The following is a 23,799-nucleotide window of genomic DNA, read 5'->3' as shown; positions in this document are numbered from 1 at the left end:
CTGGAAGGAGTAGTAGCAACTGCTCATTCACTGTGAAGCCTCAACGTGACCTTAGACCTCTGACCCCGCGCCTCACTCGGCGCTTCCGCGCGCAGCTTCCGCTCCCGCCCCTCCGGCGAAGGGCGGGGCCAAAGGTGGGGGGTGGGGCTCTGAGGTCGGCGGTTAGGGGCGGTGTCTGCTGGGGGCGGGTCTCGCGAGGGGCGGGATTCGAGGAGGCACTCGAGCTTTGGGCAGCAGGTAGAGGCGGGGCCTAGTGCTGGGCTGGGTTGGGCGGGGCAGGGAGTTCGTAGCCGCCTCTGGGTAACTCGACTCTGGCGGCCAAACCTCCGGAGGCCGGGGGCGGCAGGCGGGCCCGCAGCAGATCCTGGATCCGGAATCTCCCGCGCAGGAGCGGAATCTATCCCTAACCGGGTGTGTGAGGAACTCGCGAACTTGGATTAGGAAATCCCGGAGCCCGGATCGACAAATCCCGGAACCCGGAATTAAGATCGCCAAGTCCCGGATCGCGGAGCACAGAGCGCGGAGTGGACTCGACGCGTAGCCCGGAGTCCGGATCGCGGCACCGCGGGACGGGACGGAGCGATGTCGGGCCGAGGCGCGGGCGGGTTCCCGCTGCCCCCGCTGAGCCCTGGCGGCGGCGCCGTGGCCGCGGCCCTGGGAGCGCCTCCTCCCCCCGCGGGACCCGGCATGCTGCCCGGACCGGCGCTCCGGGGACCGGGTCCGGCTGGAGGCGTGGGGGGCCCCGGGGCCGCCGCCTTCCGCCCCATGGGCCCCGCGGGCCCCGCGGCGCAGTACCAGGTGAGCAGGAGGGAAGCGAGCGGACGGGGGCGTGCGGCGCCGCAAGGGCGCCCGGGCCGGGGGCTGAGGGGGCCTCGAGTGAGGGCCCTGGGGAATGCATGAGGAACTCCGGGAGACGGTGGAGGGCGGGCCAGGACCCTCGGGCTGCGGCGGGTGGCGGTGGAGGAGTGGGAAAGGGGGAGAGAGCCCTGCAGCGGAGGGTTGGAACCAGCTGGGAGGCCTGGGGGCTTCCGCGGCACAAGGATTCCGAGTGACTGGGAGACGGAGGAGTTTGGGGAACCAGTGAATTGTGGGCGGGTGGGTTGAGAAGTCTAGGGTAGGAGGGCTGGAAAGTGATGAGCAAGTTTGGGAAAGGGCCCTCGCTGAGAAACCGGGGTTACCCTGCATCGGCTTTGGTCCCACTCCAAGTCTGCCCTGTTTTTTCTGGTTGGGAACTGGCCGAGCTCTAGCGTGTCTGAGATGGCTCCCGGCTGCTAATGAGGAGGAAGGAGCCTGGCTTCCCACGGGCACGGGACGCTGAGACGAGGGCCAGGGGATTCCAGCTTGTGCACGGGCGGACTTTACTCCGGAGGCAGGGCCAGGCGCCTTCGCTGGGGAGGACTCCAGCTTAGACCAGAGACGGTGGTGGCTAGGCTTAAGGGGAGGCCCAGCCTAGTCACAGGCCGGCTCTCTTCTGGGCTTTCTGTCGGGTAGTTGATTAGTCTGGACGTGCAGAGTGGAACCCTGCTGGTCTGGGGCCGGAGGAGTCTGCGAGAGTTGCTTCAAAGACTGCTGTCCTGACCCCTTTGGGGTTTTGAGAGCTGCTCAGGTTTCAGCTTCAAAAGCCCTTGCAAGGCAGCGACTTCTGCTCAGTGTGTGAGGACCTCAGCCTGACCCTGCCGGTCCCCTAGTCTGCTGTTCAGGTTGCACCAGCAGGCTTGGAAACTGTGCCCATCTGCCTTCTCACCCTCTCTGCATTTTTATTTGGCCTTCAGGTTCTAACTCCGCCACATCCGAAGCCATGTGCCCCAGCATTTGACACTGGCTTCTTGCTCATCTCCCAGGGTCTGCTGTGGGCTTCCTCTGTTTTCAACTCATGTCTCCAGGCGGAGGTCCTTAGGGATCCTCGTGGAGTATACACTGCCTACCTGCCCCCCGGGCCTCACATCTGAGGAGATGGCTTAACTAGGGACAGTGACTGGATTTTTTTTCCTTCTTACTCCTTGTTCTTCCTCCTTTCTCAAGAGAAAACAGAGTCTGGATATGGGCAGAGACAGACCTGGTCCCAGGAACTCCAGCTGGGGCTCATCTTTCCCACCCTACTCTCCCCCTTGGGGACTCATGGGCCCAGGGTGTTGCTGAGGGCTCTCTGCATCAATCATTGTAGCCCTTGGGCCTGCCCACTGAGACTTGGCCTGGGCACCATCTGTGGGCCTTTGGCCTTGGAAGGACCTGGAACAGACAAGCCGCTCCAGTTGCTTTGGCATGCAAAAAGTCATAGGAAATGTGCCCTTGAGACAGCCCCTAAGAGAATGGATTCCACATGTTTGGTCGGGGGTGGCCTTGGGCCTGTGGCAAGGCCAAGCTGACTGGCTGGTTAGGCCTGGGCTGCTAGCTGCAGGGAAGTAGGAGATGGCCCTGAGTCTGGGTTTCCCATCCCACTAGCTTTCCTCCTCCTGGCAGGAGAGGTAGATGGGACAGAGAACCCAGCCAGCTAACTTTGGCTGAGTTTGAAGAGGATCCTACTTGCCCTCTTTCCAAGTCCAGTTGTATGACTTCCAGGAGAAGGGACTTGAGATCTGGAAAACAGAGGGGTTCCTGTCTGTTAGGGCTCATGAGATGTGCTGGAAAAGCGAGAATTTGAGGCCCAAGCTGAACAAATAGTTGAAAGAAGGGAAGTGATGACCTCCCTTCCTCCAGAGGGTGGTTCTGGCTGTGGATCACAGTTAACAGAGGAACGTAAAAAAAAAAAACAACAAACCCCTCCAGGGCAGGATGTGGTGGCTCACACCTATAATCCTAGCACTTTGGGAGGCCCAGACAGGATTACTTGAGACCAGGAGTTCAAGACCAGCCTAGGCAACATAGTGAGACCATCATTTCTCAAAAAAAAAAAAAAAAAAAATTTAGCCAAGCTTGGTGGTGTGCGCTTATGGTCCCAGCTACTCGGGATGCTGTGGCAGGAGGATTGCTTGAGTCCAGGAGTTCAAGGCTGCATTGAGCTATGATCCTGCCACTGCACTCCAGCCTGGGAAACAAAATAACAAAAACCTCAGATTTCTGGGTTCACTCCAGAGAGTTCAAAAAGTTCAAAATCTTTTTTTTTTTTTTTTTTTTTTTTTGAGACGGAGTCTCGCTCTGTCGCCCAGGCTGGAGTGCAGTGGCCAGATTTCAGCTCACTGCAACCTCCGCCTCCCAGGTTCAAGCAATTCTCTGCCTCAGCCTCCTGAGTAGCTGGGACTACAGGCGCCCGCCAGCATGCCCGGCTAATTTTTTTTATGTTTTCAGTAGAGATGGGGTTTCACCATCTTAGCCAGGATGGTCTTGAACTCCTGACCTTGTGATCCACCTGCCTTGGCCTCCCAAAGTGCTGGGATTATAGGTGTGAGCCGCCGCGCTCTGCCTCAAAATCCTTTTTACTCATGGGAGAGTGGTGGTATGTTCCCCAACTGAGGCCCTCAGGCCTAGGTTCCAGAGCATCAGGGCCACATCTGGGGCGGGGCAAAGCATGCTCACTGGAGCCCTGGATTCCTCATCTGGGGTTCAGGGGATTGATCCAGGCCTACCTGATCCTGTTGCAGGCAGGGAGTTAGGGAGGCTCAGAGTTCTGGACTGTTTTTTGTTTGTTTTTCCTAACTCCTCAGTTGTTTGTTTGTTTGTTTGTTTTTGAAGCGGGAGGAGTTGCTAGTGCCTATAAGCCCAGGTATGGAGCTTGGCAAAGCTCAGCTGGGACTTGAACTGTTAGCAGCCTTCCCCTGGGGTCCTGAGTGAGCCGTGGGCTCTGGGAAGCCTGGAGCAGATGTCTAGGTGGAGCCTATTCCAGGCCCTGCCTGTGCGGCCTTGTCTTGGGACTTCCTGTTACCGGAGCACCTGCCCAGGAGGGATGGGTGGTGCTGCAGGTTCTGTGAACGCTGCAGCGGGGAGCTTCCTGGGGACCATAGGGCCCTCCCTCACACTCTGCAGGACCCAGTGCTTCATTTCTTCCCTTTGTCTCAGGCACTAGGAAAAACTAGTCTGGGATGTCTGGGCCTGGGCTTACAGCTATAGCCACACTCAGTTTTTTTCTATAATCTCAGGCCAGAGAAAGAACAATCCTTAAGGCAGAGAAAGAGGTTGTCTTTTGCCTTTCAACAGCTCTGATTAATCTCTTCCTGATGGAGAGAGACTTTGGCAGGACTCCCAAAGCCCCAGAGCCCCCCACTTTGAGGTTTTTATTCTCCCAAACACCTCCCTCCCACCCTGCTCCTCCTCTCCCCATCCTCACGTCTGTGGGTCATGTTTCTTTCCATCTCTGCATCTGGTCAAGAATCTGACCCTCTGTTTTGGGAACATGGGTTTAGTGCAGGATGAAGAGGCTGGGGAAGAATCTCATCTCCATGATGCCGGGGTGGGGGAGGGTCCTTTGATTTGGTACAAGTCTCCACCCTGCTGGGCTTGGTTGGCTGGTTGTGCTCGTTGCATAATCTGGGCCCTGGGGCCAGCCCTGTGAAGCTGCCAGGGACAGTGTGTGCAAGGCAGAGCTGCCAAACAGGCCTTGCAGGCAGCAGCCATGGGGAGGGGGGTGGGGGTGGAGGTGACTCCCAGATGGGCTTCACAGAAATGTTGGGGAGCAAGGCTTCAAGTGGGAAATCCTTCTGTAGGCATCTAAAGAAGCTATTTCTATCTCCCACTTTCCTGCTGCTCAGCCTAGGCCTCTGATCCTTGCCTCCCAGGATAATCTTAGCCCCCTTCTTCAGCTTGGGATTGCCAGGGCTACATGGAGCCAGAGCCAGTCCTGGCTGCCAGGTGGTGCCTGGACCATGGGCAGAGTCCAGGTGCCAGCTGCTGTCTTTCCCACAGGCCACCCAGGAGCCATGGCTTCCCTTCTGGGGTCTTCTGGCATAGGGGCAGTAGTTGGGCAGTAAGGAGGTGAGAAGAGGGTCCAGTTCTGGGCTGTGGGTAGGGGCTATATGGTACCAGACTACAGGGTACAGGGTCCCGGTACCCTGTCCGAGGCCACCCTCACCAGCTGGTACACGTTCCAAGTCATCCTGTTGTAGCCCTGCTCACCTGGGGTGCTGCTGCCTACCAGACCCCTTTCTCCCTCGGCCACAGAGGATGGGGATTGGGGCTCTGCGCCATTGGCCTGCTCATGATATAGTATACCCCTCTGCCTGGCAGTGATACTGCCCCCGTGCCTCTCAGCCATGCTTCTCCCTTATGATGGGGGAAAGAGGAGGGCAAGGCTTGGCGGGACTGTCTGAGAGAACAGGGACTGGCTGGGGCTCCCGCAGGCCCTTCCCTCTGCAGGCAGGACCCTCCTCCCAGCCCAGGCTCTGGCACACCTCATTTGCTGGCATGGCTGCCAGGGCGGTTGCAGGGGGCGGGGCAGGTGTGGTTTACACTCTTCGCTCAGGCGCCCGCTCCCCTTTGTTCCTGGGGCTCCAGCAGGGCTCTGGCGTGCTGCTCAGGCCCAACCTGGCTGACGAGAGGGATGGAGGGCATAGGCTATGGGCCCCGGAGGGCCCTGCCCCTGACCTATGCACCCCCGTTGGCTCACTTCCCCCAGCGACCTGGCATGTCACCAGGGAACCGGATGCCCATGGCCGGCTTGCAGGTGGGACCCCCTGCTGGCTCCCCATTTGGTGCAGCAGCTCCGCTTCGACCTGGCATGCCACCCACCATGATGGATCCATTCCGAAAACGCCTGCTTGTGCCCCAGGCGCAGCCTCCCATGCCTGCCCAGCGCCGGGGGTAAGAGCATCCTGCTTCTTCCACTCTGCCTAACTCAGCTCTGGTGGTAGCAGAGGGTTTCCTTCTATCTTAAGAGCTTTGGTGTCTGAGGAAGATTCCAGGCTCTCCTGGGGGAGAGGGTCCTGGAGACTGGAGGGGCGTTGCGGGGGTGAGTGTCCTTTTTTGGACCACTGATCTCTTAAGTGGGTTTCTGAACTCCCCAGGTTAAAGAGAAGGAAGATGGCAGATAAAGTTCTACCTCAGCGAGTAAGTGTTAAGAGGACGCCTGGGAGGCCTGCCCAGTGGCCACCTCGGGGTGGGCATCCATCTCCCTCAACCCTGAGCTGCGGGAGGAAGGGAGGAAAGAGCCAAGCTTTGGCTGAAGCAAGCTGATGAGCTTCTGCTACCTTCCTCCAGATCCGGGAGCTTGTCCCAGAGTCTCAGGCATACATGGATCTCTTGGCTTTTGAGCGGAAGCTGGACCAGACCATTGCTCGCAAGCGGATGGAGATCCAGGAGGCCATCAAAAAGCCTCTGACAGTATGTGTGACCTTGACCACCTCTAGCCTTCCCAGGATTCCTTGCCCTCCACCCCCTTGTTTTCCAGGGGCCAAGCAAGTTGGGCTAGAGCTGGGTTTTTCACATGCAGGATGCAGCCCACTAGTAGAGTATGAACTCAGTTGAATGTGTTGGGGCCAGTATGTTTTAAATTAATATATGACAGTAGAAAATCTAAAAATACTTCACAGTAGTACTTACCATAGTAGTTAAGGTATTCTTTCATGACATTTTTGTTTCCGATAAATAGATATGCAGACCTTGGGTCATAACTGAAAAATGTAAATATTATGGGTCATGGTCAAAAGTATGAAAACCACTAGAGGATAAAGGTAGTTCCTTTCTCCTTCCCCATCCATAGAGAATATTTTTTCTTTTTCTTTTTTTTTTTTTGAGATAGAGTCTCACTCTTTCACCCCGGCTGGAGTGCAGTGGTGCGATCTTGGCTTACTGCAACCTTCACATCCCAGGTTCAAGCAATTCTCCTTGCCTCAGCCTCCCGAGTAACTAGCATTACAGACGCCCATCACCATGCCTGGCTAATTTTTGTATTTTTACTATCTCCATGGTGCCCAGGCTGGTCTCAAACTCTTGACTGCCTCGGCCTCCCAAAGTGCTAAGATGACAGAGCCACTGCACCCAGCCGAGAAACTTTCCTTAGTAATAATCTAGAACAGTCCCGAGTGGTGAAGGCTTTCCAGGAGACTAGGATATTTTGGGGCCGTGATGGGTGTTTGGGTTTCATGTAAGATGTGAGCCAGAGGCCTCCGCTTTACCATTGCACCAGTCCCACTGTGCTGGCGTTGTTGGTAATGCATCTCAAAAATGGTGAGTTCCGGCCGCGTGTGGCGGCTCACGTCTGTAATCTCAGCACTTTAGGGGGCCGAAGTGGGCAGATCACCTGAGGTCAGGAGTTCGAGACCAGCCTAGCCAACATATTGAAACACTGTCTTTACTAAAAACACAAAAAATTAGCTGGGCATGGTGGCATGCACCTGTAGTCCCAGCTACTCGGGAGGCTGAGGCAAGAGAATTGCTTGAACCCAGGAGTCAGAGGTTGCAAGTGAGCTGAGATCACACCACTGCACTCCAGCCTGGGTGACAGAGTGAGACCATGTCCTGAAAAAAAAGAAGGCTGGGACTGGGACTTACTACTTCTGATTCCCAGTGCCTGACAAGGTGCCTGGCTGGCCCATGGTGCTCAGTATTGATTGTTGAATGTTCATATCAGAAGATGGCATAGCAGTGTCCCAACGTCTCGGTCCACCTCCAGTTGATTGTCTTTCTCTCTTTAGCAAAAGCGAAAGCTTCGGATCTACATTTCCAATACGTTCAGTCCCAGCAAGGCGGAAGGTGATAGTGCAGGAACTGCAGGGACCCCTGGGGGAACCCCAGCAGGGGACAAGGTGGCTTCCTGGGAACTCCGAGTGGAAGGAAAACTGCTGGATGATGTGAGTTGAGGAGGGAGGTATCTGGAGGGAAGGAGGCCTGTGTGGGTTTAAGACTGGGACCAAAGAGTTTGAGACTAGCCTGAGCAGCAGAGCCAGACCCCGTCTCTACAAAAAATTTAAAAATTAGCTGGGTGTGGTGGCATGCATCTATAGTCCCAGCTACTGGTAAGGCTGACGCAGGAGGATGGCTTGAGCCCAGGAGGTCGAGCTTCAGTGAATTATGATCACACCACTGCACTGTAGCCTGGGTGACAGAGTGAGATTGCGTCTCAAAAAAAAAAAAAAAAGACTGGCCCAGACACTTGGGCGCTCCCAGAGAAGTCCTGCCATAGAGAGGGGGCACTGCTCCAAGCCCATTGGAGGTTGATTTGCATGATTATTACAGTGTTCCTGCAGATGGCAGTCGAGTGTCTCCAGGAAGTCCCTCGTGGGCTGCAAGAGGGCGCCATTTCCCTTCCTCCAGTCTGCCCAGAGTCCTGCTTCCATTCTTCAGGGCCCCAGGAATCTTCAGTACCCTGAGCTCCAGGGCTGAAATGGGGCTTCTCGTTCTTGGGATTTAGCATAGCTTAAGATTTGAGAGCTCAGCAGCACCATCTCACACCCCTTTCCATCTCCAGCCTAGCAAACAGAAGAGGAAGTTTTCTTCATTCTTTAAGAGCCTCGTCATTGAGCTGGACAAGGAGCTGTATGGGCCTGACAACCACCTGGTGGAGGTGAGAGTGGGCCTGGGGCAGAGGCAGGCTGACATTGGCAGGGAAATGGCCTCAGGGCCCTTGGGAGGCCCTGTGTTCACGCCCACCCCCTTGGTGATAAGCCATGTTCCCCTCCCTGCCAGTGGCACCGGATGCCCACCACCCAGGAGACAGATGGCTTCCAGGTAAAACGGCCTGGAGACCTCAACGTCAAGTGCACCCTCCTGCTCATGCTGGATCATCAGGTGACAGAGGCCCTGGGGTCATTTCTGGGGCCCCTCAGGAGGGGAGTTGGTTCCTATAAACCCTTCCTGTCCCTGCCCTTATTTTCACACTTTGTTTTACTGCAAGAATCCATCCTGACTCCCCTCCATCCAACTCCAGCCTCCCCAGTACAAATTGGACCCCCGATTGGCAAGGCTGCTGGGAGTGCACACGCAGACGAGGGCTGCCATCATGCAGGCCCTGTGGCTTTACATCAAGCACAACCAGCTGCAGGATGGGCACGAACGGGAATATATCAACTGCAACCGTTACTTCCGCCAGGTTAGCCAGATGCCATCCCCCCTGTTCTCTCAGCCCTTGCCTTGCCTGCTGGGCTACTCCTTGGCCACAGCCTCCAGACTGCTGCCCTCACTGGTCCTGGAATGGTCCACTACCCTGTGCCCACAAGGCAATGCTGAGCCTTTGGTATTTCCTCCAGATCTTCAGTTGTGGCCGACTCCGTTTCTCCGAGATTCCCATGAAGCTGGCGGGGTTGCTGCAGCATCCTGACCCCATTGTCATCAACCATGTCATTAGGTAAATGCAAGGAGGGGGACAGGAAGGCTCTTTTAAGAGCAGATTCACCCTTGGCTTGAACTGAAGCCAAAGAGAGCATCAGGTTCCTTGCTCCCTGAGTATGTGCAGAGAATGGGCCCTAGCTTTGGCCCAGGTGGGCAGGATGAAGACAGCTATGTGCCTTCGCTCCCCATGTGCTGCCTGCAGTGTGGACCCTAATGACCAGAAGAAGACAGCCTGTTATGACATTGATGTGGAGGTGGACGACCCATTGAAGGCCCAGATGAGCAATTTTCTGGCCTCTACCACCAATCAGCAGGAGATCGCGTCCCTTGATGTCAAGGTGGGCCCTCTGGCTCCACAGCTTCCTCTGGGGCCCAGGATTGGAGTGGGCTGGATCTGTCCAGCATTTCCATACATGTAGCACCTAGGGGATGGGATGGGAACTCTGGCTCAGTCATTTGCATTTAAGCTTTGGGGGCAGAGTCTGACACATGTACCCTCTCCAGATCCATGAGACCATTGAGTCCATCAACCAGCTGAAGACCCAGAGAGATTTCATGCTCAGTTTTAGCACCGACCCCCAGGACTTCATCCAGGAATGGCTCCGTTCCCAGCGCCGAGACCTCAAGGTGTAGTCCTCTTTCCCAAGGGGATTCCTTTGTAAAGCTCTGGGTGATTTTTACCCACAGCAGTTCCCAGGGTGGGTTGGCCCAGGGCTGGGGATTATGCTATGGCTTTCCTCCTGGCTCTTTGCAGATCATCACTGATGTGATTGGAAATCCTGAGGAGGAGAGACGAGCTGCTTTCTACCACCAGCCCTGGGCCCAGGAAGCAGTAGGCAGGCACATCTTTGCCAAGGTGAGGCTCTGCCCTGTTTTCCCTCCTTTGGCCCTGAGTAGTAAAGGCCTGAGCCACTTGATCTCTCCCTTTTCCAGGTGCAGCAGCGAAGGCAGGAACTGGAACAGGTGCTGGGAATTCGCCTGACCTAACTGCTCAGGGATCTCTTTCTTCCCAGCCCTAGAGCCTGGAGGGAGACCACCCTCTGGGTCCTTGCTGGGGCCGCAGACACGTAGGCTGGGGTGAGGAGTGTCTGCTGTCACTCTCTACTCCCCAGCTTTAGTTTTATACATGTAGTGGTAGGATTCCTTGTTGCTTGGTCCCCAAAGCCTTATACTTTTTGCATTGGCTTTAATTGGGTTCAACAGAAGCCTCCTCTGCCCCCCCTGCAGACAGGCCCAAGTAGGACTGCTGGAGGCTGTGCTTTGACATTGTAACAGACATTTCCGAACCAAAGGCTGCTGGGTTTGCATGTTTACAGACTCCCCTCTTGGGCGAGGGTCAGAGCTGGCTGTGGGGAGCTGGGCTAGGAAGAGGAGGTGCAGCTCAGACTTCCTAGCCTTTCTAAACCAAAGTTCTTTGCCATTCCTACAAGCCCAGCCTTGCTGCTGGTTTTTTTCTTTCCTTTGGGTATTTGCACTATTTTGGGAGCAAGTTTTCTATGTGGGAGCCACTTTTTTTGTACAGGGGTAAGTTAGGGGTTTTCAGGGAGCCCTGTTAGGTGCCTCCTTGTTTTCTTTCCTCAATCTATGCAAGCGGCTCTGGCCGCCATCATCTCCTGGGATGCCAAGAGGGCTGCCTCTCCAGCGGCTTGGGCCGGGGAGGGGACACTCCAGTTCTCTAGCATGGCCTGAGGTATGGGTGGGCGCATGTGGAGGCCAGGGTAAGGTGAATGGGGAGGCTGGGAGGACTGGTGTTGCCCTTTGGAGCTTGGTGAGGAGGGTGGGCCTAGGGCTTGGCGAGTGCCACTTCTGGCACTGGGATCCAAATAAATCCTTTTATCGATTGGTGGTGTCTGGACCTGGTCCTTGAACAGCACAGCCCTCATTAACAGACTAGAGTCCTAGAGGACTTGGCCCACAGAGCTTTATTGGAGGGATCCACACAAAGGCTGTCCACTCACTTCCATAATTTCTTGATGGACATGTTTTTCTCACTGTCCTTCTGCATGACCTAGGGGTGGGGGAGAAAATGAATGTTAAGTTACTAACGCAAGCATGCCCTAGCCCACTGCCCCAGAGCCACCATCAGCAAAGGCACAAAGATGGAGGCCTATACCTTGGCTACTGCCATCTCAAAGTCCTCCTGAGTGACATGGACTCGCCGTTCTCGTAGGGCATACATGCCGGCTTCTGTGCATACGCCCTGAACAGGAAAAGGAAGTTGAGGCTCCACTGCTGTGCCCCTCATCTGTGGCCCTTGAGCCCAGAGCTTCCTGCCTCTGCCCTGTTTTTGGTGGGTACTCCAATTACCTTCACTTCAGCCCCTGATGCTCCTGGCATGAGCTCAGCAATTTTTCTCAGGTTGATCCCGCGGGTCAGGTTCATCTTCCGAGAATGAATCTTCAAAATGTCCAGCCGGGCCTGGAGATGGCAAGGAAAGGCCTGAGCCCCACACCCCACCCCTACCCCCACTGCCAGAGCCACTTTGCACAGCGCCCATCACAAACCTCCTCGTTGGGGGGTGGGAATTCAATTTTTCTGTCAATACGCCCTGGGCGAAGCAGCGCCGAGTCCAGGATATCAATCCTATTAGTAGCCATGATAACCTGAGCAGAGAAAGCGGATGAGGATTAGCTAAGCTCTTCCTCAACCTGCGTGGCACTCAGGCCTTCCCTGGGCCCATCCCAAGGCTGCTACCACCTTACCTTGATGTTCTTGGTGGCCTCAAAGCCATCCAGCTGGTTGAGCAACTCCAGCATCGTGCGCTGCACTTCACTGTCCCCTCCAGAACCCCCCTCCAGCCGCGAGGAGCCGATGGAGTCGATTTCGTCCATGAAGATGATAGATGGAGCATGTTCCCGTGCCATGACAAACAACTCCCTCACCATTCTTGCCCCTGTGTGGAGGCCGAGCTGGTGTTAGGGAGCTTATTAGCTCTCTAACCCCCTACCTTTTGCTTCTCACGTTACTGGTCATGGTTACCTTCCCCTATGAATTTCTGTACCAATTCAGAGCCAGAGACACGAATAAAGGTACAGTCCGTATGATGAGCCACAGCCCGGGCCAACAGCGTCTTCCCAGTGCCTGGAGGTCCATACAGCAGCACTCCCTACAGGGGAACAGCAGCACTCAGGACAGAAAGCTACACCCCTCATCTCATTCAGTGAACATTTACCGAGTGCTGAGTGCTGGGTCCCTTGCTAGATGTTAGGGATACCAAAACAAAAAGAACATCAAGGAGCTGTTCTGGAGCTTATATCCAAACCACCTCACTGCCCTAGGAACACTTCCCTCGCCACTCTTCACAGGGAGGGCCAGTCCAAGCAGGATGCAGCCTATCCTGGTGCCTCCCTGACCCCTGCAGTAGGGCTGGCTGGGGCAGGAGTAGTAAAGTACAGCTTGGCCCTGCCGGAGAAGCCCTGCTCCTCACCTTGGGCTGAGCAATGCCCAGTGCTTCGAAGAGCTCAGGATGCTTAACAGGCAGCTCGATCACTTCTTTGATCTCCTTGATCTGTTTGTCCAGTCCACCAATCATCTCATAAGTCGAATCTGGTACTTTCTCTACCATCATCAGTGACACTAATGGGTCTACCTTGTTGGGCAGGATCTTGTGCAGAGTGTAGCTGTCATTCCTTAGAGCCACCCGGCAATTGGGTGTCACCTGGGTGAAGGGGGCGAGTTTCAGAAGTGGTACAATAAGAAATAAGAGCTGACCCCACCGCCACCTCACCTGCTACACTCACGTCATTGATGTCAATGTTTTTGTCCACGTCTACAACAAATTTGCCTTCGGGATGTACCTAAAGAAAGAAGAGCTCATGATCTTCCTTGACAGCCACCAAATCACTAACCTTACCCGGGAAGACCTTCGAGAATCCCACAATACCTTGACAGAACACAGAACCCTGTCTCCCAAGGCTACACACAAAGGGGTGGGAATCCAGTGGAGACCAAGCTGGTCCCTGGGGTCATGCTGCTTTTACCTTGACCAACACTTTCTTCTTATCCATGGCCCGGACTACTTCCCCCACATAGGAGCCCTGCTCCTGCAGCAGCTGTAGCTCCTCCCGCAATAGGCGAACTAGATGGCAAACAGACACGGTGGTCACCTAGCTACTCCTTTGGAGTCTCCAGGACCCAATTCTACATGCATGAGCTAAGCATCATTCTTAAGTTATTAAACGACGACCAAAAATAAAAATTCATGTATTTAAGGAGGCTACAGTGGGGCTCAGGAAAGAGAGAGGCATGTGAAACTACTAGATGATGACAGGGAGAAAACAGTAAGCACTGCTGTGAAGACACTGTGCAGGGAGGTTAGGACAGACCTCAGACAAACTGTCCACATGCGGCTTCCCATTTTTCTCCACTCACCTTTAGCATTTAGTTCATTCCTCTGTGCCTGCAGCCTCCGGAGGTTTTGGCTCTTATCATTCACAATCAGCTGTGGCGGACAAGAGACGAATTCCATTACTCAAGGGCAGGAGACAGGAGGAGGTAGGATCTTGGCCAAGACCTCACAGGTCAGAATGAGCTGAGGGAAGGGCACAGGGCACCTGTGTGTTGTTTCAGATTCTCCAGTATGATTCTAATGACCCTGCCCTGTCCTCCAAGAGTCCCTCTGGAGCTTATGGCAGCCATCAAAGAAGGCTGCTTGTCCAATACTGGTCCAGGAATAACAGAATCTAATGGAGAAAAGTTACAGCTGGCTCATGTAACACCAAATTTCTCGCAGGAAGGCAACATCACCTAGTGGAAAGATTGTTAGGTGAGAAGTCTGAGTTCTAGCCCAGCTGCTGTCAATCAAAAGAAAGGTAAAGCTCAGGCAATCTATTTTTAAAAATCTAGATCTGTTACCAAACGGCACATGGGTATAGCATCAGCTGCCTTGCTCCTTTTCAGGACTACTGAGCTGAACGAATAAAAACACATGAAAAAGCATTCAAAAATGGTAAACTAAACACAATACCTGCAAATGCACTTGGAATTCAGAATTGTTCTTTGTGGCTTTCCCCCATCCAATTTATATTACAGATGACACTTGAACAATGCAGGGGATTAGGGTGAAATTGAAAATCCATGGACTTGTCCAAAGTTAAACTACTAACAGCCTACTGTAACATAACACTGTTAACACTAACAGCCTACTGTTCATGTTGTTGGTAACGCTTACTACTGGAAGCCATACCTACTACTGAGAGCCACACCTTACTGCTGGAAGCCTTACTGGTGAACATAAACATTTCATTAACAACATAAACGGTCCTTTTTCTATGGTTTAGTGCTTTAGGCTAGCATTCTGGGTTGCCCAATTTCTTTCATTCAGTCTCTATGGAATTAGCATTATCCAGATGCCTCAATGATGCCTTTCCTTACATTCTCACTTCACCCTCACCCAACCTCTTGGTGATAAATTTCATCTCCTGAGTTTGTTTCCCTTTCATAAGAATCCTTTTCATTCGGGCTTCTTCCAAAAGGGTTGACCTTTGGCTAATGGTACCTTTTCTGTTAAGATTTGACTCTTGAAGATGTTCAACAAACTGTGAACACTATGACCCTTAAAGGGGTGGGACTGGAGGAGAACAAGAGATTGCTTACTTCTGATACGCACACCCTACTAGCTAAGAAACAAACAAGAAAGGAGAAGCAGCAGCTTCTTCCACTGCACTCCCAGTGGAATTAGATGGATTTGTGGAAGTCCGTTTCCATCCCCCATCATCCCCCTTCCTAGCTCCCTCTGAAGTCCGTCCTCACCTGGAGTTCTTCAATCTTGGACAGATAATATTGGCGGAGTCCGCTGCCTGCCTTCCCCTCCTCCAGTTCCATCTGAAGACACAGAGTGAGTCTTAAACGACAGGTTAAACATCCGAAGGGGGTAAAGCCACTTGCAGGGCACTTTGAGTAAGGTTTGACACCAGGTAGCTTTGCGTAGTAAAAAAAGTTTGGACTTCGGAGGCTAAGCATCTGGGTTCTAATTCCTCCCTCCCTTGGAACCCTCCATTTTCCCACGACTAAAATAAAAGAATGGGAACGCCGCCTACCTTGTACGACTTTTAGGAGGACCGAGAGGCGATACGATATACACGGGGGCGCTTTGCACTGCGTGAAGCGCTCTACAAGCCCGAGGTGTCGTTACTGCCGACGGAGCAAGCGGAACGGAGCCGAAGGACTGGCGTCCCGTCTCCTGCGACCCGTGGGCCGGCCGTTCCCGCGCCCATCGCTCCCCTCATTCACTCCGCTTCTATCGCGTATTCCTCTCCCAGCCTTGCCCTGACTCACCGAGGGCGGCGCTGACACAGCAGATCCGGTCGCAGGCAGCGTCCAGCCTGGACTGGTCCAGCCACCTCCGACCCACCCGACCCTCCTGCCTCGGCCCGCTCTACACTTAGATCACGCTCGCTCCGCACCCAGCCCCATAACCTGCCGGGCCGCCACTGCAGCCGCCATACCTGCTCTGGCCCGTCAAGCGCCATCTTCTCTCTTCAGCAGAGACCGCCGGCATCCGAGTCGTCTTTGCGCGCAGGCGCGGAAGCGGAGGCTTGGGACCTGAAGACCAGGCAGAGAAGAGTTCCGGGTCAATGGGCGGGGTGTGCGACTAGACCACACTAAGGGGACCATGATGGGAGGGGCGGCTACGAGAGTTCAGGGACTTTGGAGGGGGAAGAGGAAGGAGCAGAACTCTTCAATGTTGACTCATTGAAACTCTGTTTCTAGTTCTTGTAATGTGCCTTCCTAGTCTCAACTTTCAACTTACAAAATCCGAGGACAGAGTATCGAGAACGATCTATGGCCACACTCAAAATGGCGGAAAACCTCGAGCCAGGGACGCAGGGGACGCAAGCGGAAGCGGAAGTACGTTTGTTGCATACATGTGCGGTTCCGAGTGTCGAGAAAGCGGCCGTGGGTCTAGGTAGAGTGTGCGGAGAGGGGCGCGGGGTGGAATTGCTGCGGGAATTGGGAAACTGGAAGTGGAATCTGGTGCTCGGGAAAGAGACGTCCTCAACTTCTACTTTCTCCCCAGATTGAGCGATACTCCCCCATTCCACCATGGGCAAGAAGGGCAAAGTTGGCAAAAGCCGACGGGACAAGTTTTATCACTTGGCGAAGGAGACGGGTGAGTCCAGATTCGCTCAGTCTGCGAGCGAGCAGTCTCTGCCCGGTTCGCCTGCTCTTTCTGACCATTGTGTACCTCTCCTGCAGAAGGGGTGGTGGGTTGCGAGGCCAGAGAAATCTTGCTGGTGATGGTGAAGCCCTCTGCGCACTTGGTTGTTTTGTCCAGGTTACCGTTCCCGATCTGCTTTCAAGCTGATCCAGCTCAATCGCCGCTTTCAGTTCCTGCAGAAAGCCCGAGCCTTGCTGGACCTGTGTGCTGCGCCAGGGGGATGGTTCGTAACACTCGCCACAGGTTGCTCCTGGTGGCCGCTTTCTGTGTTTTGAGCTGCGGTGGTTTCCAGTTTCATTGCGGGAGAGGAATCCCGAATCCCGAATCCCGAATCCCGGTCCCCTTGGGGGCCGTTTCCTTTCTTGACTGCAGAGAAAGGGCTTGGAATATGTGCCTATGACATGCTCTGGCCAGTGCACGTAACACCAGGGATGAGAGGTCGGTTGCCAAGAGGGGACAAGGATGGCTGTAGGTTTTTAAATTCCTATTCCTTTTATAGGCTGCAGGTAGCTGCCAAGTTTATGCCTGTATCCAGCCTTATTGTGGGTGAGTAACGGACAGCTCTCCTTGATGTTTTAAGGGGTGGGGGTATAAAGTACTTTGTCCTGTATTTCTCTCCTCCTTGCTTGAGGCAACCCTTTAGAATACTCTGACCTGATTTATTCCAGGAGTGGACCTGGTTCCAATCAAGCCTCTCCCCAATGTGGTGACTCTCCAGGAGGACATCACAACAGAACGTTGTAGGCAGGTAATGTTTCCCCCTTTATACGGAAACATCCACATCCCTGAAATCCTCTAAAGGCAGTTTTTTTCAATTTACCATGCTTTGAGCACATTCTTGCCTGACATTTGTACAAGATCCATGGTATTCGTAGTGCCCACTCCAACCTTTATTTAGAGTCAGGGATAAAGGTGTTTGGAATTGGGAGAAGGGCAGAGATCTTTAGTGAAGTTTTTTCCTGTGAACTCACTATCAGACCGTAAGCTCCATGAAGGTAGAGACATACTGTTTTTGTTTACTGTTGTTATCTCCTGTGCCTGGTAGAGCATTTGGCCCATAATGGGCACTCCACAAATAACGGGATGGACAAATGGTTGAACCAGGGCCATTCCTGTGTTTGTGTTTCCATAGTTCCTTTTCTTCTCTTTAGGCCCTGAGGAAGGAGCTGAAGACCTGGAAGGTTGATGTTGTGCTCAATGATGGGGCCCCCAATGTGGGGGCTAGCTGGGTCCATGATGCTTACTCACAAGGTACAGGGAGTGTGGTGTTTGGAGATCAGGCGATGGTGGAGTTGGGTGCATGCCCTCCTGGGCTGCAGTGCCTCAACTAATTGTCTCTATCCTACAGCCCATTTGACACTGATGGCTCTGCGTTTGGCTTGTGACTTTTTGGCCCGGGGTGGCTGCTTCATCACAAAGGTTTTCCGTTCTCGTGACTATCAGCCTCTGCTGTGGATCTTTCAGCAGCTGTTCCGCCGTGTCCAGGCCACCAAGCCCCAAGCCTCTCGCCATGAATCTGCAGAGATCTTTGTAGTCTGCCAAGGTGGGCATCATTTCCTTTCTCTTGATCAGCCTCCCAACTCCCAAAGCACACTTTTTAATATATCCTGTCATTTTTAGGATTCCTGGCCCCTGACAAGGTTGACAGTAAATTCTTTGACCCCAAATTTGCCTTCAAGGAGGTTGAAGTTCAGGCTAAGACCGTTACTGAATTGGTGACTAAGAAGAAGCCAAAGGTGTGTTTGGGGGAATGGGGCCACCCTTGGGTCCTGGAACTCTGGAGAGGCTGGGCCTGGTGGGTCCTACAGATACCCAGAAGGGACTGCCCAACCTTCTCTCTTTTCCTCCCTAAGGCTGAAGGCTATGCTGAGGGCGACCTCACTCTCTATCACCGTACCTCAGTCACTGACTTCCTCCGAGCTGCCAACCCTGTCGACTTCCTGTCCAAGGCCAGCGAAGTGAGTCTCCAGCCTTGAGGGACATGAGGTAGCCCTGGAAACATGGCCTGAGAATCTCCCGACACCTTTCCCTCCTCCCAAACAGATCATGGTAGATGATGAAGAGTTGGCACAGCATCCAGCTACCACTGAGGACATACGGGTGTGCTGTGAGGACATCAGAGTGTTGGGGCGCAAGGAGCTCAGGTATGCAGTGGGGTGGGCACGGGGGCCAGGAACCCTGGAGGTGGGAAAGGCCATGATGTTGGATCTCTGGGAAGAGGATGTTGCTGTGCTAAAGGTTTGGGGTGGGGGCCTGAGCCTTTTGATTTATGTAGCTGAAACCTGAAAAGGTGGGTAGTGAGCCTAAAACAGAAGGGGGCAGGGACAAAGAGGGAGATGGCAAGATCAGTAATAGTATCTCTGGGGCAGGTTGCTACTAAACTGGAGAACAAAACTTCGGCGATATGTGGCCAAGAAGCTGAAAGAACAAGCAAAGGCACTGGACATCAGGTGAGGAGGGAACGCAGCCAGGCAGGTGTGGACAGGGTGTCCAGGGGGAGAATCCAGGAAAATAACCCAACTCCTGGGACTGTTTTGCCAGCCTCAGCTCTGGAGAGGAAGATGAAGGTGATGAGGAGGACTCAACAGCTGGGATCACAAAGCAGCCCTCTAAGGAGGAGGAGGAGGAGGAACAACTGAACCAGACCCTGGCAGAAATGAAGGCCCAGGAGGTGGCGGAATTGAAGAGGTGAGAGGAGCTGGGGTGGAGCTTGGAGTCTGCCAACGCAGGGATCCTCTGTGTGAAGATGGGAGAAGAAAATGCAAGGCATGGATAGAAACTCTTCGGAGCTGGGCCAGTTTTACTCCCTGAATCCACCCCCTCAGGAAGAAAAAGAAGCTGCTGCGTGAGCAGAGAAAGCAGCGGGAGCGTGTGGAGCTGAAGATGGATCTGCCTGGGGTTTCCATTGCAGACGAGGGGGAGACTGGCATGTTCTCCTTGCGCACCATCCGGGGTCACCAGGTGAGGCGGCATTGGGGGTGCAGGTTTAGGAGACATAAGAATCTGTTTGGGGCCGGGCGCGGTGGCTCAAGCCTGTAATCCCAGCACTTTGGGAGGCCGAGGCGGGCGGGTCACCAGGTCAGGAGATCGAGACCATCCTGGCTAACACGGTGAAACCTCCTCTCTACTAAAAATACAAAAAATTATCCGGGTGTGGTGGCGGCGCCTGTGGTCCCAGCTCCTCGGGAGGCTGAGGCAGGAGAATGGCGGGAACCTGGGAGGCGGAGCTTGCAGTGAGCCGAGATGGCGCCACTCACTCCAGCCTGGGCCACAGAGCCAGACTCCGTCTCAAAAAAAAAAAAAAAAAAAAAAGAATCTGTTTGGGTGTTTGGAGGTTGGGGGTGTTGAATGTCTTTTTAAGTTGCTGAATGATAGGCTGTGGTTGCTATCTTCACCACAGGGTGCCTTGGTGAGTCTAAAATCACAAAGAAAAACCTAAAAGGATGAAGTTAGGTAGATAGATGACTGTGATAGATTATTCTTGAAGAACTAGAACATCAGAAAAGAACTTATAATGGATGCTGCCAGGTTACTTGAGTTATAAGCACAGAGGAAGAGAGGGTCTCCCTTAGAGGGGAGCAGCCTTCTTCAGTTCATTGAGACCAAGTGAGCACTCACATTAGGCTGCTTCCACTGAATACTGAAGAACATGTTTTTCCTGATAAAATCAGGGTCACAAACAAAATGAACTTTTGTGGTTTATGTGTGGGAGTGTCATAATCAAGTCATCTTTGTTGTACAGGAGGCAGTAGAGCATGGTGGCCCTAGAGCAGACACAGTCTCAGGTTTCCTTCCCAGCTCTACTACGTGGAGCTGTGTGAAGTGACTGAGCTGACTATCACTTATCCTTGCTGCCTCAGTTTTCTCATTTGTAAAACAATAATAGAACCTACCTACTAGAGTTTTTGAGAGGAATAAAAAAAGATAGGTGTAATCCCTCATATGTGATAAACACTCAAGAAATAGTGGTTGGGGTTTTTCCTTTGAGACAAGATCTTGTTTTGTCACCCAGGCTGGAGTGCAGTGGTGCCATCATGACTTACTGTAGCCTCAAACTCCTGGCATCAAGCAGTCCTTCTGCCTCAGCCTCCCAAAGTGCTGGGATTACAGGTGTGAGCCATCATACCCAGCCTTGTATCTCTGCATGAGGAAAATAAAAGGTTCTGACAATTGGTTTAAGTGGGACAGTTCTGTTGGATGTATGTTGGCTGGGCCCCTTTTATTCAGTGGAGACAGATTGTGTAGATGGTATTCTCAGGAGGTGATTGAGATGCCATCTGAGAACAATTTTTAAAGGAAAACCAATGTTGTAGAGTATGCTAAGATTTGGTGCTATATGGGCTGTAGGGTACCTTCCCATAAGACCTATTTGTGATACCACTGAGACAAGACAGCTCAGTGGGATGGATCAGTAACATAGCCTAGAATGGGATGTTGTAAACAGGCCATTCACTACCCTGGATCTGAGCTTTCCCGTCTGTGAAAGGATAATGGATTTGCCAGTGTTCTTCCTAGTGTTGCTGAGCCTAGACTGAGGTGAGGGACACAGAAAAAAAAACAGTTATGTTTCCTTTTAAATAGCTCACCTTTGTTTCTGTTACACTTCAGTTATTAGAGGAAGTAACACAAGGGGATATGAGTGCAGCAGACACATTTCTGTCCGATCTGCCGAGGGATGACATCTATGTGTCAGATGTTGACGACGGTGATGACACATCTGTGGATAGTGACCTGGATCCAGAGGAGCTGGCAGGAGTCAGGGGACATCAGGATCTAAGAGACCAAAAGCAGTAAGGGGCACGTGTGCGCGCCACAGGGAATGCTGCCACTCTGAGGCATTGTTGGGGTGGGTACTGCCAGAGCCTGAGTAGGGGAGCAAGGGCACCAGGTATTCTGGGTCTCTGAGCCCCCTACTTTCCTTTGGGTCTACAGTGTGCGATTTACTGAAGTGGAAGATGATAAAGAGGAGGAGGAGAATCCACTGCTGGTACCACTGGAGGAAAAGGCAATACTGCAGGAAGAACAGGCCAACTTGTGGTTCTCAAAGGTAAGGAGAGGCTGGGGGCAAGACTGCTGGGAGATGAGTCTTCCTTGGGAGAAGGGCAGCTGATGTTCTCCCATCACAGGGCAGCTTTGTTGGGATCGAGGATGATGCAGATGAGGCCCTAGAGATCAGTCAGGCCCAGCTATTGTTTGAGAGCCGGCGGAAGGGACAGCAGCAGCAGCCGCAGCAGCTGCCACAGACACTGCCTTCCTGTTTGAAGACTGAGATAATGTCTCCCCTGTGCCGAGATGAAACCTCTAAGGGAACAGAGGCTTCTTCGGGGACAGAAGCTGCCACTGGTCCTCAAGGGGAAGAAGAGGATGGCATCTCAGACAGTGATAGCAGTAGTAACAGTGAGGATGAAGAGAGGTGAGTGGTTGCAGCTGAGAGAAGGGATGGAAAGGAAGCAGTGGCTTGAACCATTTCTCTAAATTGGGGGTTCCCAATCTTGGCTGCAGATGGGGAGGGTTAAAAATACTGTACTGACGATCCTGATTTAACTGGTCTGGGATACAGCCTGCGTGGCAGGATTTTTGCAAATTCCCTGGGAGTGCGATCTTAGTACAGAGTGGTGGAATCACTCAGAATCCTCCCCTCTTCACAGCCAGGAACCCCTCCGTGGTAAGAAGCGAAGTCGTGGGCCTAAGTCAGATGGTAACGGGTTTGAGATAGTGCCTATCGAGGACCCAGGTGAGAGCTCTGTATACAATGGAATGAGAAAAGACCACTGGAAGTGTCAGTATTGGGAATTGAGCTTTGACCTTTCTCCTTCCCTCTCTAGCAAAACATCGGATACTGGACCCTGAAGGCCTTGCTCTAGGTGCTGTTATTGCCTCTTCCAAAAAGGCCAAGAGAGATCTCATAGATAACTCCTTCAACCGGTAAAGGGGCCAGAAACTCATCAAGAGTGACCAGGGTCTGGTGGGTAAATGGGTTTTTTCTTTTTTTTGAGATGGAGTCTCGCTCTGTCACCCAGGCTGCAGTGCAATGGCGCAATCTTTACTCACTGCAGCCTCTGCCTTCCAGGTTCAAGCGATTCTCCTGCCTCAGCCTCCTGAGTAGTTGGGATTACAGGCGCCCACCATGCCCAGCTAATTTTTGTATTTTTAGTAGAGACAGGGTTTCGCCATGTTGGCCAGGCTGGTCTCAAACTCCTGACCTCAGGTGGTCCGCCCGCCTCAGCCTCCCAAAGTGCAGGGATTACAGGCGTGAGCCACTGCGCCCGGTCCGGTAATCTCTTTAGAAAGCCTAGAATGTTGGATATTGGACAGATGTTCCTTTCCACTCAGGTACACATTTAATGAGGATGAGGGGGAGCTTCCAGAGTGGTTTGTGCAAGAGGAAAAGCAGCACCGAATACGACAGTTGCCTACTGGTAAGAAGGAGGTGGAGCATTACCGGAAACGCTGGCGGGAAATCAATGCACGTCCCATCAAGAAGGTGGCTGAGGCGAAGGCTAGAAAGAAAAGGAGGGTAAGTGATGGGGCCTCCAGAGATTGGGGGGGTTGGGGATGGGGAAGAGGTCACCTGACAGGTTCCTTCCGCAGATGCTGAAGAGGCTGGAGCAGACCAGGAAGAAGGCAGAAGCCGTGGTGAACACAGTGGACATCTCAGAACGAGAGAAAGTGGCACAGCTGAGAAGGTAATGAGAGGACACCACAAAGGTACACAGGGCTAAAAGTGCAGCAGAAAGCAAGCCTCTAACCTCTTCTCTTCCCCCTGTAGTCTCTACAAGAAGGCTGGGCTTGGCAAGGAGAAACACCATGTCACCTACGTTGTAGCCAAAAAAGGTGTGGGCCGCAAAGTGCGCCGGCCAGCTGGAGTCAGAGGTCATTTCAAGGTGGTGGACTCAAGGATGAAGAAGGACCAAAGAGCACAGCAACGTAAGGAACAAAAGAAAAAACACAAACGGAAGTAAGCAGACCTGCCAGGCTCACCAGGAGAGCATGGGGACTAGGAGGAAGGGTATGGCGTGGCTCAGTCTGGCCCCCTTGATAACCAGCCCAGCCCCTGCTCACATCACAGCTGTCTGAAGAACAGTGAGGCGGGGTGCCTAGAACTCCCGTGGTGGTCTTGAGCAGAGAGGAGGATGTCCTCCTGCCTGCCTGAAGGAAGGTCTCCCATGAAAGCACTGCTGAACTGTGTTGACAGACCCATGACCCTTTTTTTAAACCTTTAAGGGGAAGTTCAGTGTTGGAGCGACACTCGATGTAGTCTACACCTGGACATGTGGGCCCCTTAAGCCTTCCCCCATCCTATTCCTGAATAAAACCAGGATAATGGAAGAGTTGTCTTTTCTGACAGTTTTAATAAGCACTTCCCTACATCTGAGTACGCACACTGTGGGCGGCACTATTCTAAGATGTACCAACTCATGGTGAGACAAATGACAAACGATCCA

The 23,799-nt window shown here is 53.2% G+C and overlaps 3 protein-coding genes across 5 annotated transcripts; 2 read left to right on the top strand and 1 right to left on the bottom strand.

Annotated features, from left to right (window-relative positions):
- The first annotated feature begins 241 nt into the window (after positions 1–241).
- On the top strand, positions 242–11,038 carry SMARCD2 (SWI/SNF related, matrix associated, actin dependent regulator of chromatin, subfamily d, member 2). Of its 2 annotated transcripts, none has more exons than XM_010380034.1 (13): positions 242–798; positions 5,546–5,730; positions 5,934–5,976; positions 6,127–6,249; positions 7,563–7,718; positions 8,336–8,431; positions 8,554–8,655; positions 8,795–8,956; positions 9,114–9,211; positions 9,398–9,533; positions 9,700–9,822; positions 9,950–10,051; positions 10,129–11,038. In XM_010380034.1, exons 1-13 carry the CDS (start codon positions 583–585, stop codon positions 10,180–10,182), a joined length of 1,596 nt encoding a protein of 531 aa, XP_010378336.1. In that variant the 5' UTR covers positions 242–582; the 3' UTR covers positions 10,183–11,038. The 2 variants fall into 2 exon arrangements, with proteins under 2 accessions (XP_010378336.1, XP_030779063.1); XM_030923203.1 differs by lacking the exon at positions 242–798 and adding an exon at positions 3,361–4,618.
- Positions 11,039–11,098: 60 nt separating this feature from the next.
- Positions 11,099–15,764, bottom strand: PSMC5 (proteasome 26S subunit, ATPase 5). 2 transcript variants are annotated; one of them, XM_030923204.1, is made up of 13 exons: positions 15,642–15,697; positions 15,234–15,305; positions 14,947–15,018; positions 13,567–13,636; positions 13,176–13,273; positions 12,936–12,992; positions 12,623–12,853; positions 12,175–12,301; positions 11,898–12,088; positions 11,700–11,798; positions 11,503–11,613; positions 11,309–11,395; positions 11,100–11,203 (listed from the first exon to the last, which is right to left on the bottom strand). In XM_030923204.1, the coding sequence occupies exons 3-13, from the start codon at positions 15,016–15,018 to the stop codon at positions 11,150–11,152; spliced, it is 1,197 nt and encodes a 398-aa protein (XP_030779064.1). In that variant the 5' UTR covers positions 15,234–15,305; positions 15,642–15,697; the 3' UTR covers positions 11,100–11,149. The 2 variants fall into 2 exon arrangements, with proteins under 2 accessions (XP_010378339.1, XP_030779064.1); XM_010380037.1 differs by lacking the exon at positions 15,234–15,305 and having other exon boundaries at positions 11,099–11,203; positions 15,642–15,764.
- FTSJ3 (FtsJ RNA 2'-O-methyltransferase 3) lies at positions 15,421–23,683 on the top strand. Its single transcript, XM_010380036.2, has 21 exons — positions 15,421–16,102; positions 16,214–16,306; positions 16,472–16,577; positions 16,854–16,900; positions 17,023–17,102; positions 17,506–17,605; positions 17,703–17,897; positions 17,975–18,090; positions 18,208–18,312; positions 18,398–18,498; positions 18,724–18,804; positions 18,896–19,042; positions 19,180–19,315; positions 20,963–21,144; positions 21,287–21,401; positions 21,481–21,767; positions 22,003–22,088; positions 22,180–22,279; positions 22,688–22,871; positions 22,946–23,040; positions 23,124–23,683. Exons 2-21 carry the CDS (start codon positions 16,240–16,242, stop codon positions 23,314–23,316), a joined length of 2,523 nt encoding a protein of 840 aa, XP_010378338.2. The 5' UTR covers positions 15,421–16,102; positions 16,214–16,239; the 3' UTR covers positions 23,317–23,683.
- The last annotated feature ends 116 nt before the right edge of the window (positions 23,684–23,799 follow it).

This window comes from Rhinopithecus roxellana, chromosome 19, assembly GCF_007565055.1.
Source record: "Rhinopithecus roxellana isolate Shanxi Qingling chromosome 19, ASM756505v1, whole genome shotgun sequence".
NCBI classification, from domain to species: domain Eukaryota; kingdom Metazoa; phylum Chordata; class Mammalia; order Primates; family Cercopithecidae; genus Rhinopithecus; species Rhinopithecus roxellana.
The sequence above is the reverse complement of the archived record's forward strand: the minus strand, read 5'-3'. Positions and strand labels throughout refer to the sequence as shown.